The 16,741-nt window shown below is 37.8% G+C and overlaps 1 protein-coding gene across 2 annotated transcripts; it reads left to right on the top strand.

Moving 5' to 3' along the window:
• The first annotated feature begins 4 nt into the window (after positions 1–4).
• Positions 5–10,633, top strand: LYAR (Ly1 antibody reactive). Of its 2 annotated transcripts, XM_082315520.1 has the most exons (9): positions 5–92; positions 594–782; positions 1,728–1,842; positions 3,846–3,953; positions 5,370–5,453; positions 7,370–7,706; positions 8,001–8,105; positions 9,010–9,095; positions 9,413–10,633. In XM_082315520.1, the coding sequence occupies exons 2-9, from the start codon at positions 661–663 to the stop codon at positions 9,545–9,547; spliced, it is 1,092 nt and encodes a 363-aa protein (XP_082171646.1). In that variant the 5' UTR covers positions 5–92; positions 594–660; the 3' UTR covers positions 9,548–10,633. The 2 variants fall into 2 exon arrangements, with proteins under 2 accessions (XP_082171646.1, XP_082171647.1); XM_082315521.1 differs by lacking the exon at positions 5–92 and having other exon boundaries at positions 720–782; positions 1,707–1,842.
• Positions 10,634–16,741: the final 6,108 nt, after the last annotated feature.

The raw sequence follows: 16,741 nt of genomic DNA, 5'->3' as shown, positions 1-16,741 counted from the left end.
CAGGCGCAGAGCGGCAGCGGCGGCGGGGAGGGACGGAGGGCGGTGGCGGCTGCACGTGCCGCGCGGGGCGGCGGTCGGAGGCGGCGGTTGAGGTGGGGGGGGGGCCGGTGGCGGGAGCAGGGAGCGGGGTGAGGCGGCACGGCACGGCACGGCACGGCACGGCACGGCACGGCACGGCAGCAGCCCGCTGCCGGGGAGGAGCGGGGGTGCGTGGGGCGGCGGGCCGGCCTCCCCGCCCCGTCTGCCTGGGGCCCCCCTCGGGCGGCTCCCGCAGAGCGGCGCCGCTCGCCTGGACCCGGCGGAGACGGGGCTGCTGCGGGGAGCGGGACGGAGGGGCGGGGGGTCGCGGAGGGGAAGCGTGAGCCGCCGCCTGCGAAGCCGGTCGGCCTGGGCTGCGGGCAGGGGGTATTAGTTTCAGGGTTACCGGTTTCCCTTGCGCTCAAGGCGAAGTGAGTTTTTCTTTCTGAACTTTGCACATGCAGAAATAAAACTGCTTAGATTTTCTGTTGGTGGATGCACAGTTGCATTTTTTTTCGGCCATCCAAGTGCTTCTTTCAATCTGTAAACTTCAGATCTCCTCCTTGTATTTCTAGGGCTGTGCTTGTGTGGGGAGGAGAAAGATTGTACCCATTTCAGAGAAGCTACTGACCGCTCACCAACATGGTAGTTTTCACATGCAATGCGTGTGGCGAATCTGTGAAGAAAGCACAAGTTGAAAAACACGTGAACATCTGCAGAAACTGTCAGTGCCTTTCTTGCATGGATTGTGGCAAGGATTTCTGGTAGGTAGAGGATGGGAAATAGCCTTGCTCACTCTGCAGTGGTTGTCACAAATACAAGATTTTCCTGTGGTGTATTAGAATTAAATTTGGCAATTTCTGAATAATTCCCATTTGTATTTAAAAATTATACACGTTTTTATATAATTTCAAGCTTAATCATCCAAGTTTGAGCTGCAAGGACAACTAAACCACACAGTAAACAGAGTTGCAATTTCTTCTTTTACAGTTATAAGTGACAGTGCTTTCAGCTTTTGATCATCAACAACTGTTACTTATTCTGCTACTGCAGAGAGAGTGAGATTGGCGATATCAAAAATTCTGAATTTAGTCGTCACTTCTCAGAACTCAAGAAGGCAGTGCTACTATCTGCTTTTGAAACATAAATATATGAATTTGCAAAGAAAATAAGATTGTCCTCAAATAATGATTATATTTCTCAGTACTTCACTGACAAAAGATTAAGATCTGTGTTATTCATTCCTTTTTGGGGGCGCTTACACATTGGTCAGAACTACATTACCACATTAGTATATCTATATTTAGGAATTAGGTTTCTGCAAACATTTTTCACCTGCTTTTCTAATTTTAAAACACATCGGTGTGAGTAGTAAAACGTAGATATACATTAATAGCTGTGCGTATGTTACATGCACAAATATGCAGAAGTTATACAGTCATTAATAAAAGCAGCGGTATACTGAAGACCCAGATCTGATTTGGCAAATCAGAAGTTTTCACTGAAGGCTGTAGCATGACAAATGTCAGCAGTCTTACAAGCATGTACTTTAAGCACATCAAACTTTACTCATATAAGCATTGACAGTATTAAGGTTTAAATGTTAGATGCTATTGTCTTATTACTTGAGTTTGTTGATTACATAAGTCTTGCATAGTTTGAAGGACTGACACTTGCGTGCACTACAGTTAAAAATCTCCTATGTTCAGGGGTGATGATTATAAGGAACATGTGAAGTGCGTAAGTGAAGACCAGAAATACGGTGGAAAAGATTTTGAAGCCAAAACTAACAAAGGAGATGCTAAACAACAGGAGTGGATTCAGGTAAGGTTTGTACTATATACAGATGTGATAAATAACTATGGTTTATAATCATTAAAGACACAAGAGAAGCTCTACTGGATCAAACCAGACATCTATTTTTCCCAATATCCACAGCTTTCTTTTGGCAATTCCTTGGTAGGTCTATTGCTTATCCTGGTAAGAAATGCACCTTTTATTTGTTTTGAATCTGTCTTTTACTAGTTTGATTTAATGTTCCCTAGTTTTTGCATACAAAGAGGCATTGATCATTGTTCACCCTCTTCATGCCACATACGCTTTTGTAGACCTCTGTCAGGCATCCCTCCCTGTCTCATCGTCTCTGTTCCAGGCTGAAAAGTCCTACCCTGCTTAGTTGTTCTTCATATGTAAATTACATCTTTGGTCCTCTGAAGTCTTCCCAGTTCTACTGTGTCCTTGTGAAATGAGGTTACAAGAACTACATACACTGTTCAAGATATGGATGAGCCATAGATTTGCTCTGTATCATAATGATGTTTTCTGTCTCCTTCTTTATTCCTTTCTTACTGATTTTTGTCAGTTAATCTACTTTTTTTTTGACTGCAGCTCATCATTGTGCTGGCATTTTCATGGAACTGGCCATTTTCACCTGAGGATCTTGTGTCTAAGCTCCAGTGATCAACTTAAAGCCTGCCATTTTAGATGTGAAGTTAGGATTGCTTTTCCTATGCATGCTGCTTTACATGAATTTGTGTTGAATTTATTTCACCTTTTTATTACCTAGTCAGTCATTCTTTTAAGATCTTTCTAGAATTTTTCACAGTCGTCATCCTGAATAGCTTCATATCATCAGGAAAATTTTCCTGCCCTCTTTTCAGATATTTTGTAAATATGTTGAACAGCAGAGGGTGCAGCATGGATCACAGGAAATGCTTCCTACCCTTTCTGTCCTACCCTTCAGGTAGTTATTTATCCTGTGCAAGAACCTGCCTTCTTATGGCTGTTAGTTTCCTTTAAAGGTTTTAGGAAGGAACTCTCAAACACATTTTTAAAACCTCATTAGATATAATTAGTTAGATCACCTTTATCCATGGATTTGTTGATTTCTATCTCGTATAGAACACAATCTAGCAAAGTACTAAGCTGCATGCATACTCAAGGCATATGAATAATACCACTGAAGTCAACAGAGTAGTGCCATTGTTGACACTGAAGATTGTTTGAGTAGATTGTTCAAAGGCAGTATGATGTGAATGCTATTCCTTATGAAAATTGTTAGCCTTTCTCAATAGTAAGTACTTTCTACACAGAAAGTGGAGGGATTATTACAGAGTGTCCTTTTCTGGTAGTCTTAACACATCCACAGAACCTTTCAGTAAACAGATTTTCAGAAGTACAGGAGGGCTCTCCAGTGTCTGGTGGCTACATCTTTAAATAATGGGAAGCTCAGAGCCTTTTTTCCCCACAAGCAGCAGTGCTGCTCAAGTAACTGCCATAAGGCCCTGGCGTAACCTCCTCTGTTCTCTTGGGCTGGCACCTGTAGCATAGGAATATGCCCGAGCTGTCTTGTGGGGATTAATGGTTGTTGAACCTGCTGCCAAAAGAAATGCATGTCAAACTGTGGCCTTGAAGTTAGCCTGATTTTTCACAATTAACTCCAGAAGTTTGCAAAAAACAATCAGTTGACAATTGCTTTTCTTAATGCAGGTCTTTTTCACGCTGCAAGAATCTCCTATTTGATACAGTTACTTTACTTTCAAATGTTTTTATTACAGGTTGTAACTCGTACATCAGAAAGCATTGGTGAGCAGTCCTGCTTGCCTCTGCTCACTATATAGGTACAAATATTTATATAGATAACTGACGCATCTTATGATCTATGATAACACCAAAGGTTAGTGTTTTTCCCGTGCATACTGAACAGTTCTTTTGAGCAGGCTATACAGAGTGTGGGTATTGGGTGATTTCTGTCCAGTGTGTTTCTTGCACGTATCATTTGATCGTTATGCTTCTTTGCTGATTTAATTCTGATTTTCTTCATTCAGAAAATTCATGAAGTAATGAAGAAGCCAAACATAAGCCCTAAAGTGCGGAACATTCTGGAGCAAATGCGTGTCTTTGATAATATTCCAAGAAAAAAAGTAAAGTTTCAGGTATGTTTTAATAGAGATTTGTAGTAATCCATGCAGTGAGCTTAAAAATAGACTTTCTTAGCGAGTGCCACTCTCTTTTAACAAAGGTGGGACAAATTGCTTATTTGGGTATTGGTAAATAGATGGTGTAATAGCTGAGTTTCAAATAGGCGGTTTGTAAAATACATGTCCTTGCTTAAAAGGACTCTCTGTGTGCCATTTTAATTAGTTATTAAGCCAGAGACTCAGCATTCAAGCTTAATCTCCATGTGTAGGCTTGTTCTTTTTTAATACCTTTGGTTTTTTCTATTTGTAATTTCTGTTGAATGTCTCAATTCTTAGACATACTTCTAAAGTATTCTTATTTCTGTGACTTTGTTTTTTCCTGGTAAAAGCAAGATACTGTTTTGAGAGTCTTCCTGTTGCTCAGTATTCTGACAGAATCTCCCACACTGCATGCTTCACTCAACTTTGCATCACAGCCAAAGCAAATTCCAAATGTTTCATGTGGTATCAGTAAAGAATTACTGACAAGCTGGCCTGTTCCCCCCTCCTCGTTCTGTGCCTCAGATTGTGAGGCCGAGAGAAGATCATGATTGCTTCCAAAGCATTCAAATAGAACCTAATAGAGCTGCGGTGAAATTGCTGCTAGTGAGCTGAAGGTTAGAATACTTTTCTACAAAATTAATGTTCTAAGCAGGGAAAGTGATACTGTCAAGAAGCCTCTTTCTTTTTAGTAAGATATGTTGCAATGGAAGATCAAAAGTTTTTGCAGTTCATTGTTCCAATTTACTAATGCAGCTTTCCTGAGATTTTCATTGCAATGCAAAAATCTTTACATTAGGTTTTACTTAGAATTCCCCGTTCCTGAAAGTTGATCTGTTGCTGATGGTGTGAGCATATTATACGTAGAAATTTACTGCTTTGTTTTAATTTTCATCAGGAACTCCTGCAATAGCCCCAACAACTTTCAAGTGTTTGCATTGAGATATTTGCTTAAATTTTACTTTCCTGTAATAAACTAAGGTATCCATTTAGGAGCATGACCATCTGTCCAGTACACGGATAAATAAATAAGATCAGATCCTTAATGTTTTAACTCATGAGAACAGTCAGAAGGTTTGGTAGGACATTAACATAACCAGCTGTATTCAAAAGCTTGAGGATTATCTTTTCTATATATTTACCTCTTCTGGGTTACTATTGGTGAGGCAATTGAGAGGCATGGTATAGCCTCATAACAGTACGCAGGCATTATGTGAAACAATTTAGCATGGAGGTTTAAGAGATTCATAGAGACTAAATGTCTAACCAGATCTTAATCAGAAGAAGTTATTAGATTCTTAAATGAGAAATAAAAACAAGAACCAAATATATGGTAATGAAGAAAAAAATCAGAGGCACCTTTTCAGTTATTTTTGGTTTTTTCCTGCACAGAATTGGATGAAGAACAGTTTGAGAATTACTGACAGCACTTTGCAAGACCAGGTTTGGGATATTTTCTCGGAAGCGACCAGAAACGTAAGTTAAGTTGGAGGTACAACATCGTACAACAGGAATGCAGTCAGAAATGCTGGAAGGAAAACCTTTCAGACTCCCTTTGTAGATGTTAGCAGAAATAGCCTCCCGTTGTTAAAATGAATTATGTTATAATGTAATATTCCTAGACTACATTGCTAATTTATGGAACATACTTTTGCTGAAGTAGTTGTGCATACTGGGCAGGTTGTGATTAAAAACCTGGGCACAGTGACACGATTGTGACACAATAATCAGAAGGCTAATTTAACTTTATTCTATTCTATTAGTACATAAGGAAAGGGAAAAACACTACGTTTGGTTCCAACCTTTTACCACACACTAAGAAGGAATAAAACAACATCTTTTCAGAACTTTATTGGTCTCAAATTTATGTGTATTGAAGTGGAAAATTAACAGCACCTAGTTTACCTGTTTTATTAATGGAGAGAGACGAGATCCTCCAGCTTGCGATGCAAATTCCTCCCACTTCTGTGTCCAAATTGTGGACTCGCACTGACCTTTTTTTCTCAGTGCCTAATTCTTTACTATTTCAGTACTAGCTTAGGATGTTTTGGTACGGTGTTGTTTTGATTGTTTGTTTACATCTGTTACTGCTACTAGAAAGCTGTTACAGAAGCTTACTTCTCTGTTGATGTAGAGATTACTCTCTCCCCCCCCCCGGCTTCTTTTGAGGAAGAGCACAGGTATAGCTTTGACATTAATCCCTTGTTGATCATGCTTTATGTTCCTGATTTGATGATTCCAGTTAAATCTACTTGTAGTTTTTCTGAAGAATCCAAATGTAAGAGCCAGGAAGGAAAGACATTTTTTAAAGGATATGAACATAATGTAAACTCTGGGCACTGAACTTCAAGTACATGGTCTTGCTGGAACATTAATTCTGAATCGATACAACTTCACTGAAGTCATAAGCAGTTCCCTCTTGATTTAAAATGATTTTTAAAAAAAAAAAATCTTGAATCTGAACAATTATTTTATTTAAACACAAGTAAACAATTTACATTTTCCATAGAATTTAGCGGTAAAGTAAAATGTGTAACACAATGAGCTCAGATCGTTTCAACACACCTTTAAGAGTTCTTAAAAACATCTCAAGATATTCTTTGTAATATGTGCCTTGAAGTATATGTACTCAAAGGAAGTTATTAAGTGGAATTCAAATTGAATTGAAATTACTCTTTACAAAAACATGTTGGTATTAAGTTGCTTGTATAAATGTGTATTCTCTTTCTAAATAACCACGTTAACATTTCAGTAATTGTATTGCACTTGTAATTATTAAAATTAAAGTTTAAATATAAAAATGTTCATTAATATATTAATTCTTCTACAAGAAAATTATTGCAAGCCCAGGAACATTAAAAGAAAACCAGATTTGTTAAGGTGGGAAAAGTACAATTAAAACAACCAGCAGTGCCTTTGTTGACATCGTGCAATAATAGTTTGTTGTCCTAGACATATCCCAAGACAGGGAACTGGATGGCAAAGCTAAGACTATTACTCAAGAGCCATATATTTGGGAATAGGTTCTGTATCTTGCTGTAATATGCTGTATTTTTGTCTGCGTAAATCAAAGAGTTGTCTCCCCCTTAACATAATTACATTTATCAAATATGTTAAAAAAAGACAAAGGCAATTATTTCAAATAGAAATTATATATGTTGCAAGATCACATTTCTTCTGTGATGTTAAGGTAATTAGCATTTAGGCTGCAAAGTTAAAAGAAGAATCAGCCACACTCTTTAGTGCTCTTTCTCAGGTAACTGGTGTCACCAAATGTAAGCAATTTAATTGAATTCAGGATATCAGTGTTCTTCATGAATGATGTAGTAGAGAAAAGTTGAAATGTCAAAAAAGGCATGTAAAAATCGTAATAATCTGTCTTCCAACAAAAGATTTCAAGTGAAAAAGAACAAGACAAACCACAACAGAAGGAAGAGGTGCAGTCTGCAGAAACTGGGGAAAAAACAATGGGAGAAGAAAATGGAATTACACATGATAAAATTGAGAGGAAAAAGAATAAGAGAGAACGAAAAGAAGAGAGACAAAAGAACAAAAAGAAGGAGAAAAAAGACTTGAAATTAGAAAACCAGTCAGAAGTAAAAAAGAATAAAAAGTCCAAAAAAGGAAAGGAGAGCTTGGCGAATGAATTTGAAATAAATGGAAATGGCCATCAGAGTGAAATAGAAGAGGAGACAAATGTAAAGAAACGCAAACATAAACATGCGGAAGGTATGTTTCCTTCCGCACCTTCCATCCTACACCTTGTGTTCTTGTTTGTTTTCAAGATGCTTTTTCTCAATGCCTTAAAGCTCAATAATCTACCTAAGTAGAACTTTCTAAGTAGTAAGTTACATATACAAATCAGATTATTTTTTAGCACTCTGGTTGCTCAGTCCTTTTATAAAATCTGAAGCTCTTAGCAAATATAAACTCACGTTACAGGAACGGAAACTTTAAGTCACATCAGAACTTTTCTTCTAGTTTTATAATTTTTTGTGTATGTTTATCCAATTCCATCTCTAGAGGAACCTCATATCACAACAAAGAGAATGAAAACTGAAAACATTTCAGAAGACATGGAAACAGAAGACGCCAATGGCAACGAAGAAAATGTGGGAACAGACAAAGGTATTCTTAAAGGGGGAGTTTAGATAGTTATGGCACTATTGTGCAGAAGACCTAGTGCAGAATATAAATACGGTGCTTTTGCAGCAAGCCATGAAATAAGTTGTGCCTCAGTATACATATACGCATGTATATTCAGTATACATACGTGTTCCAAAGTAGCCTGTGCTGCACTTCACTCCTCATGCTGAATTACTTCTCTCATTTGTTGCTTCTGCTGTGCTGGGAACCTTTGGCTGCACTTGCTTTCACTGGGCAGTGAGCAATTTGGCATGTTTGTTTCACCGCAGCAGGTCTGTTCCCTGCTGCCGTGCTCATTAGCCAACAGAGAGGAAAAAGGGTAACAGCTCTCTTGTATCTCTTTATATCTCTTATATCCCCATTTTTGCTTAGTGACTCATAACTTGGATTTCAGCTGTGTTTATGCTTAGATAAACCTACTTATGCCTGTCATCCAACACACTTAGTACTGTTGGGGAATGTCTGCAGTTGAACATACGGATTGTTTATTTGGAAACTGCCAATTAATGACCTCTGAAGTGGGTACTGTGTGACCTTCACTACCTGTGCTCTAAGGGTGAGGAGACAGGATCTTCCCAGCTACTACTGTATTATGTAAGAGTTGCTGCTTAATAGCTGAAGCACAGAAGTTAAGTAAAAGCAATCCTGACCCTAGTTGTTCAAGTAGTATGTTGGTTCTTCGTGTCTATCATATTATGATCTTCAGAAACAGCCTACCTGACTTTATGCTTAAGACACCCTGCTGTTTTAGGGTCAGTAAGAGAACAACTGTTGTGGTAGCTGAACTGGTTCCAAAATTAGGAGATTGAAGGCTGGTTCCTACTAGAGAAGAAGACCTGGAAATACCTAATTTTACTAATGATGTTGTACACCTAATTATTTCTAGGTAAATTCAACTGGAAGGGAACCATCAAAGCTGTTCTGAAACAGGCTCCAGACAATGAAATTTCAATGAAGAAACTAAGAAAAAAGGTACTGTACAGCATGTGTTTTTTTAATCTCCTTTGGTCTTGTGAATTTTTTTCTGTAATGCTTAAATTCATAAAATCCTGCCCCACATAAGCAAAAAAAGGCTGACATTATTTAACAGAATATCAATTGACAGAATGTCAACTGAAGGACGTGTTCTTTACTGCTCAATGGGCTACAGGAGAAATTCAGTGCTAATTCTGCAAAGGAATAATAGCATAATAGATTCCATGCTACTTTGAATACAGTAACATCAATGTATTATGGCTTAAAGTATTGGTGCTTTACTAACTCAAAACCATTCCTCTGTCTTTGTGCAGGTCATAGCTCAGTACTATGCAGTAGCTGGTGAACATCACAAATCAGAAGAGGATATTCTAGCCCTATTTAATAAGAAAGTGAATAACAATCCCAAATTTAAAGTTTTAAAGGACAAAGTTAAACTCCTGAAATAAGAGTTTGCATACTTGTCATAACCTTTGCATTTTAATCTTGCAGACTGAGTCAAATTCTTCTGTCAGCTGGACAAATATCATGTCTTGGTCTCAATTTAAATTGTGTATGTGAGAGCAGAATTTAACTTTTAAGATTCCTCCTCTTTTTCTAGATTTATCACAGAACGTTTTCAGATATTTTATTTTTTGATTTTATGGAAAATGTATATTTTTTGGTACAAGTTTTAAGAGGCATTGAAAATAATTGCTGCCTACTGTATTAAAATTCTTCCAGTAATGGATATAATTTATAGGCATGAATGTTTATCAGGACCTGGGTTGTGTGGCTTTTTGCAGAAACTATTGTAAGAGCAAATAGGATTTTCATATTCAAAAACCCACCATGGAATAAATGTTTTCTTATGCTAAAATTCAAAATGGTATGACTGATCCCCTTTACGCACTGTAGCTAGTATATGCAGGCTTTAATAACCTGTTAATTCTGTGTTGTAAAATGCGTAAGTAAAGTTCCTGTCAAGTTTGTGTATGTATTATTGCACATTCAGTGAAAATCTAAAGACTGAGTTACCTGTATATGCATAGCTACGGAATGTTTTAATTAGTAATGCAACTGACTTCAATATAAGTGATCACGTGGACTAAAAATTGACTGATGAAATAAATTACTTTAAAACACCACCTTAAATGTAATAAATCTTGCCACTTTTTGATTGTATAATAAATCCATAAATTATACAAAATTTGAAGAGGCTGATATGTTGCGGTCACCGAAACAATTTAGGCAGGCCGGAAATCTTACACGTCTGCAAGAGACAGAGTTGCCTGGGCAAAGTTACTTGAAGTTTATAGGGTTTTAATCAAATGCAAAATAGTTCCACATAGGGAGTTTCCTACCATGAAGTAATCTGTTAAAAACAGTGGTAGAAAGCCAGTGAAAATTTCTTGCAGTAGATGATATGGTGTTTTGGAAAATTGCATAGTGGTTTCAAGCAGATACACTTTTATAAAACTCCATACTGAAAATATCTGAATTTATAGAAATACTGAATATTTTAAAAGTATAAATATGAAAAAATTGTCTGATAACGCTGGGTCCAGTTTTTCTGAGTACATATTTGTCTTGTTTATTATAAAAGTTACAATAAAAATACCTAATAAATTTAAGATCTCTTCAGTAAGTGTTGTTAGTTCATTAAAATGGCTTTGCAGATAAATAGAAAATAAAATTATTTACATGGAGAAACTTTGAGAAGTTGTTTGAACACATTCCAGAAGCTTAGATTTCTTTTTTGTTTTTAATTTAGGAAAGGACATATAAAAGACTAAGTCCTTGTCAGTGAAACTGAAATTAATATAGTGCTGTTAATCTTTTCACTCACTGTATTTATTTTACAACAAACATTGTTACATTAAGATCCTAAATAGTTTTGTTGCAGTAATTATTACAGGGTTTTTTTTGTTTAGGATTAATTCCAAATTATGCCATTCTCTTACAATTTTCATCTTCCATTGTTGTTGACCACAGCATTTGTTTGACACATGTACAGAAACATCTGCTGAACTTGTGCTGATGGTATCCTGCGTTCTCGTGATGACAGCAGCACTTAGGGGTGCAGTCAGCAGCTGCTGCAGTTGTGGCAGCTAATTCTGTGCCATGCCTCCGTCCTCCTCTCCCTGCCCTCACACGAGGATCCAACCTCTCTTTCTGTCCCACACTTCAAAACGCCAGGCCCGCGTCCACAGCCCAGGCTTGTCTTTCAAGCATTTTTTCAATAAAGGCCTGCTATTTTCTTGACATGCTCATGCACTCACCAGCTGCATCTTTTTTCCTTTTTCAAACTGGTCGCGACAGTTTGGATTGTTTATGCTGTGCATTTAAAAATATTCACAGCAAATTCTTAGTTTGGAGTGTTGCAAGTTATCTTTTACAGCTTGGGAGAATGACAGTTTCTGCTCATGAAAAGCATCAGCATTTTCTAATCCACAGACAAAAAAGCCGATCTGTATCAGATGGAAACAAGTTTAGAGGCTAAAAGAACATCTGAAGTCGTACAACAGTTCTTTTTATTCAGTCTAACAGATAACCAGATACTTACGTGGTTCCTGTCACTGCAGAGTTCTGGTGTCTGATGCTCAGGGTTTGCTTCAGTGATCACTGAACGAAGCGAAGCAGCAGACTAAATGTTCGGAAACACCACGCATCAGTTTAAAGCTGAAAATAAGGAATACTGTATCAAAGCAGCAGTCCGCAGATGAGCTATCTGAGTAGGATTTGACCTTGGCATCTTTTCCTGCAGGAACTGTTGTGATTCTTCATGGTTCAAACCCGGCCTTCCCCTGTGCGTTGCCCTGGTTGTGCTGGTGGTGCCCGCGTGGGGTCGTAAACGCGACTTTTGCATCGTACTCTTCCCCCCTCTGTGTAAAGGGCAAAGCAGCGCCAGCTGCCTTTCAGTTTTTTCCTAATGATTTGGCAGACGTGGATCAAATTAATGCCTCTTTATTGATGGCCACTAGTGGGAGTCTATTGCGAATACGTCCTGTTATCATTACAGTAGTCTTACCTCATTGTACATCATTACAATAGTATTACCTTTTCCTGGGCCGCTGCAGACAGAAGGGGCAGGGGGAGCAATGTGCTTTGTAGGTGTATTTTTCTTTCTGAATGTTCCTGGAAGTACTGTAGTATGGTAGATGAGTCTATGCCTCTAATTACCGATGACTTCAAGTGCTACTGAAGTCCATGCACGGTCGCATTATTGACATGCAGCTCGCCAGTAAAGAAAAAATGACCTCTGTGTTTTTTCATTAGACAATTAATAGATTCCTCAGAGGACTGAAATTGGCTTTTCCACTTAAAACAGATTCGAGCTTTAATTTACCGCTTGCAACTAGTGACGTCTTGATCAGATTGAAGTTACCCTGTTCTTGAAAACTACCAATTTAGTGGTAATCATTTCAGAGGGAGGCATAATCCCTTGCAGACCGTTCAGAATATTTAATGAAGACAGAAAAACAGTAAGACCTATCTAATTTCTATTTGATGCTTAACCAGCATGTTTACCAGTATTTTTTTTTTAAATCCCATGGATCTGTTGCAATGAAGTTATGTACCTTGGATGCTCTTTTGGTTTTAAGTGGGGGGGAGGATGTACAACCTTAAGATTTACCAAATGCAAGAGGGCAACAGTGTCAATTTACCTGCTTGCTTTCAGAGACCGTGTAATGTTTAAAAATTATTATTCCAGACAGTATAAAAGAACAGCAAGGCACAACCCACAGTGGTAACGTGGAAACTTGCTGAGCACCTGCTTGCAGTTTAATTAGTAAGTTCATTAGGCATTATTATCTGTTCCCAGCTTCTAGGTCAGATGATTAATTTGATTGAACAGCTCTTAAGTCCTCATTTGGGTGACTTTGGGGTCTGTCACCTTCAAGAACAAATGACAGGACTGACATCCACCCGTGCATGCATGGCTTTGAAGAGGGAAAATCTAGCTCACAGTAATTGCAGTGGTTCTGGGTGTTGTGCACGTGCTGATGGCATGACTGCCATCCCTCCCTTTTGTGCTGTCTTTGACCATCTAAATCGACTACTGCAAGCCGTTGCCATTGATGCCAAGTTTGATGCCCGAGGAAATTTAGCTGACACAATCCACAACTGACGTTTTAAACACATCTGACAACAGGCACATGATGAGCCAACAAGTTCGTCATCTTTGATCTACGTTCTCAGCAGCAAAGTCAATTGATTAGGGTTACGCACAGACAGGAAAGTTGTGGGTGCATTTATCAAGCATGCTACTGACCTGTTCAAAAATACAAAGTACAGAATATTTAAAAGAATATCACAACGGTACTAAGTAGCCCTTAATTTTAACATTTTTTCTGACGGAACAGCTGTGGTATTGGACTTTCTTTTAACAGCGTGCCAGTGTACTGGGTTTGTGTTGCCATATACTGAACCATTGAGTTCATTTCTTGAGGCATTTGGTCATGAAGCCATCAAAACCACATCTGAGTAATGAGTTCAGTTATATACATGGGGAGATTCAGCAAAATCTAGCACATGTTGCTGTCATACGATTAAAAAAAAAAACAAAAACACGAACCCAACAGCAAACCGAGACCACTGAGCAGACCCTCAAAATTGAAATTGCTGGCTTACAACATTTCCACTTTTTATCCCGATATCTTTCCAGTTCTAACAGATCCATTTTGGTACATGAACTTGCTGTGCAGTTCAGATAATATTAGTATTATGCAGGTCATTAAAATAAGACTTCAGCATTAAGTGTTTGAACATCAAACAAACAAAAAAAACCCCTGACAACCAGCAGCACCCCTTCAAGTTCTTCAGACGAGGTATTTTGAGAGTACCATCACATTTCCCACTACTGTTTTTTTCTGTTCTTTCAGGACAATGGGGCATTGCTTAATGTTGATTCTGCAGTGTGGCAGAATCATGTGGCTGATGGACATGCACCTTTTGTTGTGTTTTTCTCATTTGCAACCAACCAACGGTAATATTCAGAAAGGGACTTTACTGTCTTGCAGCTGCCACTCTAGATTCTGAGGAAAAGAGAGGGAGCCCTTCCAAACTTTTGCAGAGGCAGAAAAGCCACTGTAAAATCACGTAACTTTAGAAAAGGAGATAAGGTAGCACAAGTGTCAATTCTATTTTTGTGCATTTCCGAGTTTAGTAGCGTCAATTTATACCATTAAAGCTAGTATTTTAATATAGTTTGTACAGATAGATCTCAATAAATAAGAATGTAAAGAGAGTTCTGATTTTACTAGCAAGAGCTGGGTATTTAAGTGTTATAGTATGAAAAAAGTCATAATATTAAATATTTACTTCGTAACTACATATTTTACACTTGTTCTGTTTCAAATTCAGATGTGAAACCAGACAAAATTAATTTTAACAATTTACAGTTTTCCAGTGTTCACTCAGTACTGTAGCCACGGAAATGTCTTTGATGTAACATGGGTCAGGGTACTGAAAAATCAGTGCAAGAGAATGCTTGTATAAAGCTTCAGTTAGGATTTAATACAAATTGACAAAATCATGCAGAATTTATTTTTTTATTTTCTTTTCCACAAATTATATGTTTAGCAGTCATTGTTGATGTCAACAGTCACAATAAATTGATGAGAAACCATCAGATAATAGTAACACAGCATTACAAAATGTTCCAGAATATGTTTGTTTTCTTGATTTTCTAAACCGCATAATGTAACTCCATAATAAAATATGCCTTATTGCTAAAATTTTCCTTTCTAAAATAGTGTCTTGGAAATTGAGTGTCTTGGTGACAGGGAGGGGAGGCAGAAGTATTGGAAATTAGAAAATTGTTTAAAGCTAGTGGGTTTCTTGGTAAGTATAGAGTAAACATTTAAGCAGGGAGTTTAACCACTGAAAGAAAAAAGCTTCAAAGGACAGCTACTTATTTGTTGTGCTCACCACTGCACTGTACTGGTGCATTAGAGTAGTTCATTCTTCTTTCTCCCAGTGAAAACCGATCTTCCCACCTGGTGGTATAATCCGATTGCACCGGTACAATGTAGTCAGACCCCAACATGAGTAGTGGCTTATCACTGATGACCACAGGATACAGAGACCCAATACATGATTTCATTCAGAAACTTTTAAAGCTGTAACACTCACCCTTATTAAGGAAATAAGAGAGCAAATATTAAACTTTTTGTGTGAGATAAGCAAAAAGAGGCATATTGTTCTATACATTGAGCTGTATTCACAGGTTACAAGATATCTCAGCCAATATATTCAACATTTATCCCTTTCTTCTCCCAATTTAGCTTTTAAGAAAAAAGAAGTCCTCTGAGTTTCTTTTCTGCTCTGTCAGCCCAGAAAAGCAGCATATCATGTTTCCCATTAGTACTTTACAGGAAGTGTTATTTTATATTGAATTCTAAATTTCACTTGGACTAGAGAAAGTTTTAGTAGTTACTTTTCTTTGCACTTGTTAAGATGCAATTCCTTTCGCACCTGTAACCTACTGCTTTTCTTTGCACTTGTTGAGATACAATTCCTTTTGCACCTGTATCCTCACGCTTTTACACTCTCATAGGGTAAGGGCTGAAAAACCTTCAAGCTTTTTGCTTAGACTGGACTTTTTTTCTACAAGATGGCAGATCACAGAGCTCAGTCCTTTCTCAAACGTATCTTCATCTTATTTTTTATTTACCCTTCCTTTCTAAATTTATTCTAGAAAACTTAGAATTGTTCAGTCTTCAGAGACTGCGTGTTTTGCCCTGCGCATTAGATCTTTTGTATAGAAACTGCCCTTGTTACTCGACTCCGTATCTGAATTACAGCAGAAGTAAAACAACTGACTTCCTACAGAAGTAGTTTTGTAGTTCTTGAAATGACTTGAAAGTAACAGAAAAACAGAAATTGTATCTCTGTATGCCTACCCATTAAACTACTACTCTCAAACTTTTAGGTGGAATTAGTATCAAAATCCTAATTGAGGCCTAATTACAGAGTCAAGCCCAACTCTCACATATATTTGTTTTATTAGAAAAAAGGTGCTTTTAAACATACTGAGATCTTCACAGGCAGCATGAAATCCATCTGAAAGTATTCAGGTCACTACATCTCATTTAAGTGACAATCTGAATGAAAAATAACACCACAACTCTGCCTGCATTGCAGAGGGCTCAAAGCGTGATTTTTACTCCTTCGTTCTGTTCTTTGCGGTAGCCATGTAATGAACTCTCGCGATCCAGCCACTAATGTATAAATACAAAGCATGAAATGCACTTTTATACATTTGATTTTCTGCCCTTCTGATGGCCTTTGATTCTTGATGGAATTCAAGGAGGAATACACAGCTATTGACACCGTATAGTATCCATGCATGACAAACGCTAATGTTTTTCGTGGGTGATACAGGACCAGAACTTTCTCCTAGACTTTTCTTTCTTACCATTAAAGCAAGTGTTTCACTTACTGAAGCCAATACTAAATCAATTGGAGTATAAAAGCTTTTACTGAATTGTCCAGACATCTCTTACGCTTCGAGCACTTCATTGATTTTTTTTTCCATCTATCCATTCTACCATTTACTACAAGACATCTTAAGGACTGCTTGTTCCTACAATTTCCTTGTCTTACACTATGAAATATGTTTCTTTGTCCCTTCTTGCTGCTACAATTCTGTCTCACCT

This window comes from Platalea leucorodia (genome assembly GCF_965183815.1).
Source record: "Platalea leucorodia genome assembly, chromosome: 6".
In the NCBI taxonomy this organism is placed as follows: Eukaryota; Metazoa; Chordata; class Aves; order Pelecaniformes; family Threskiornithidae; genus Platalea; species Platalea leucorodia.
This window is presented reverse-complemented; position numbering and strand designations above follow the sequence as displayed.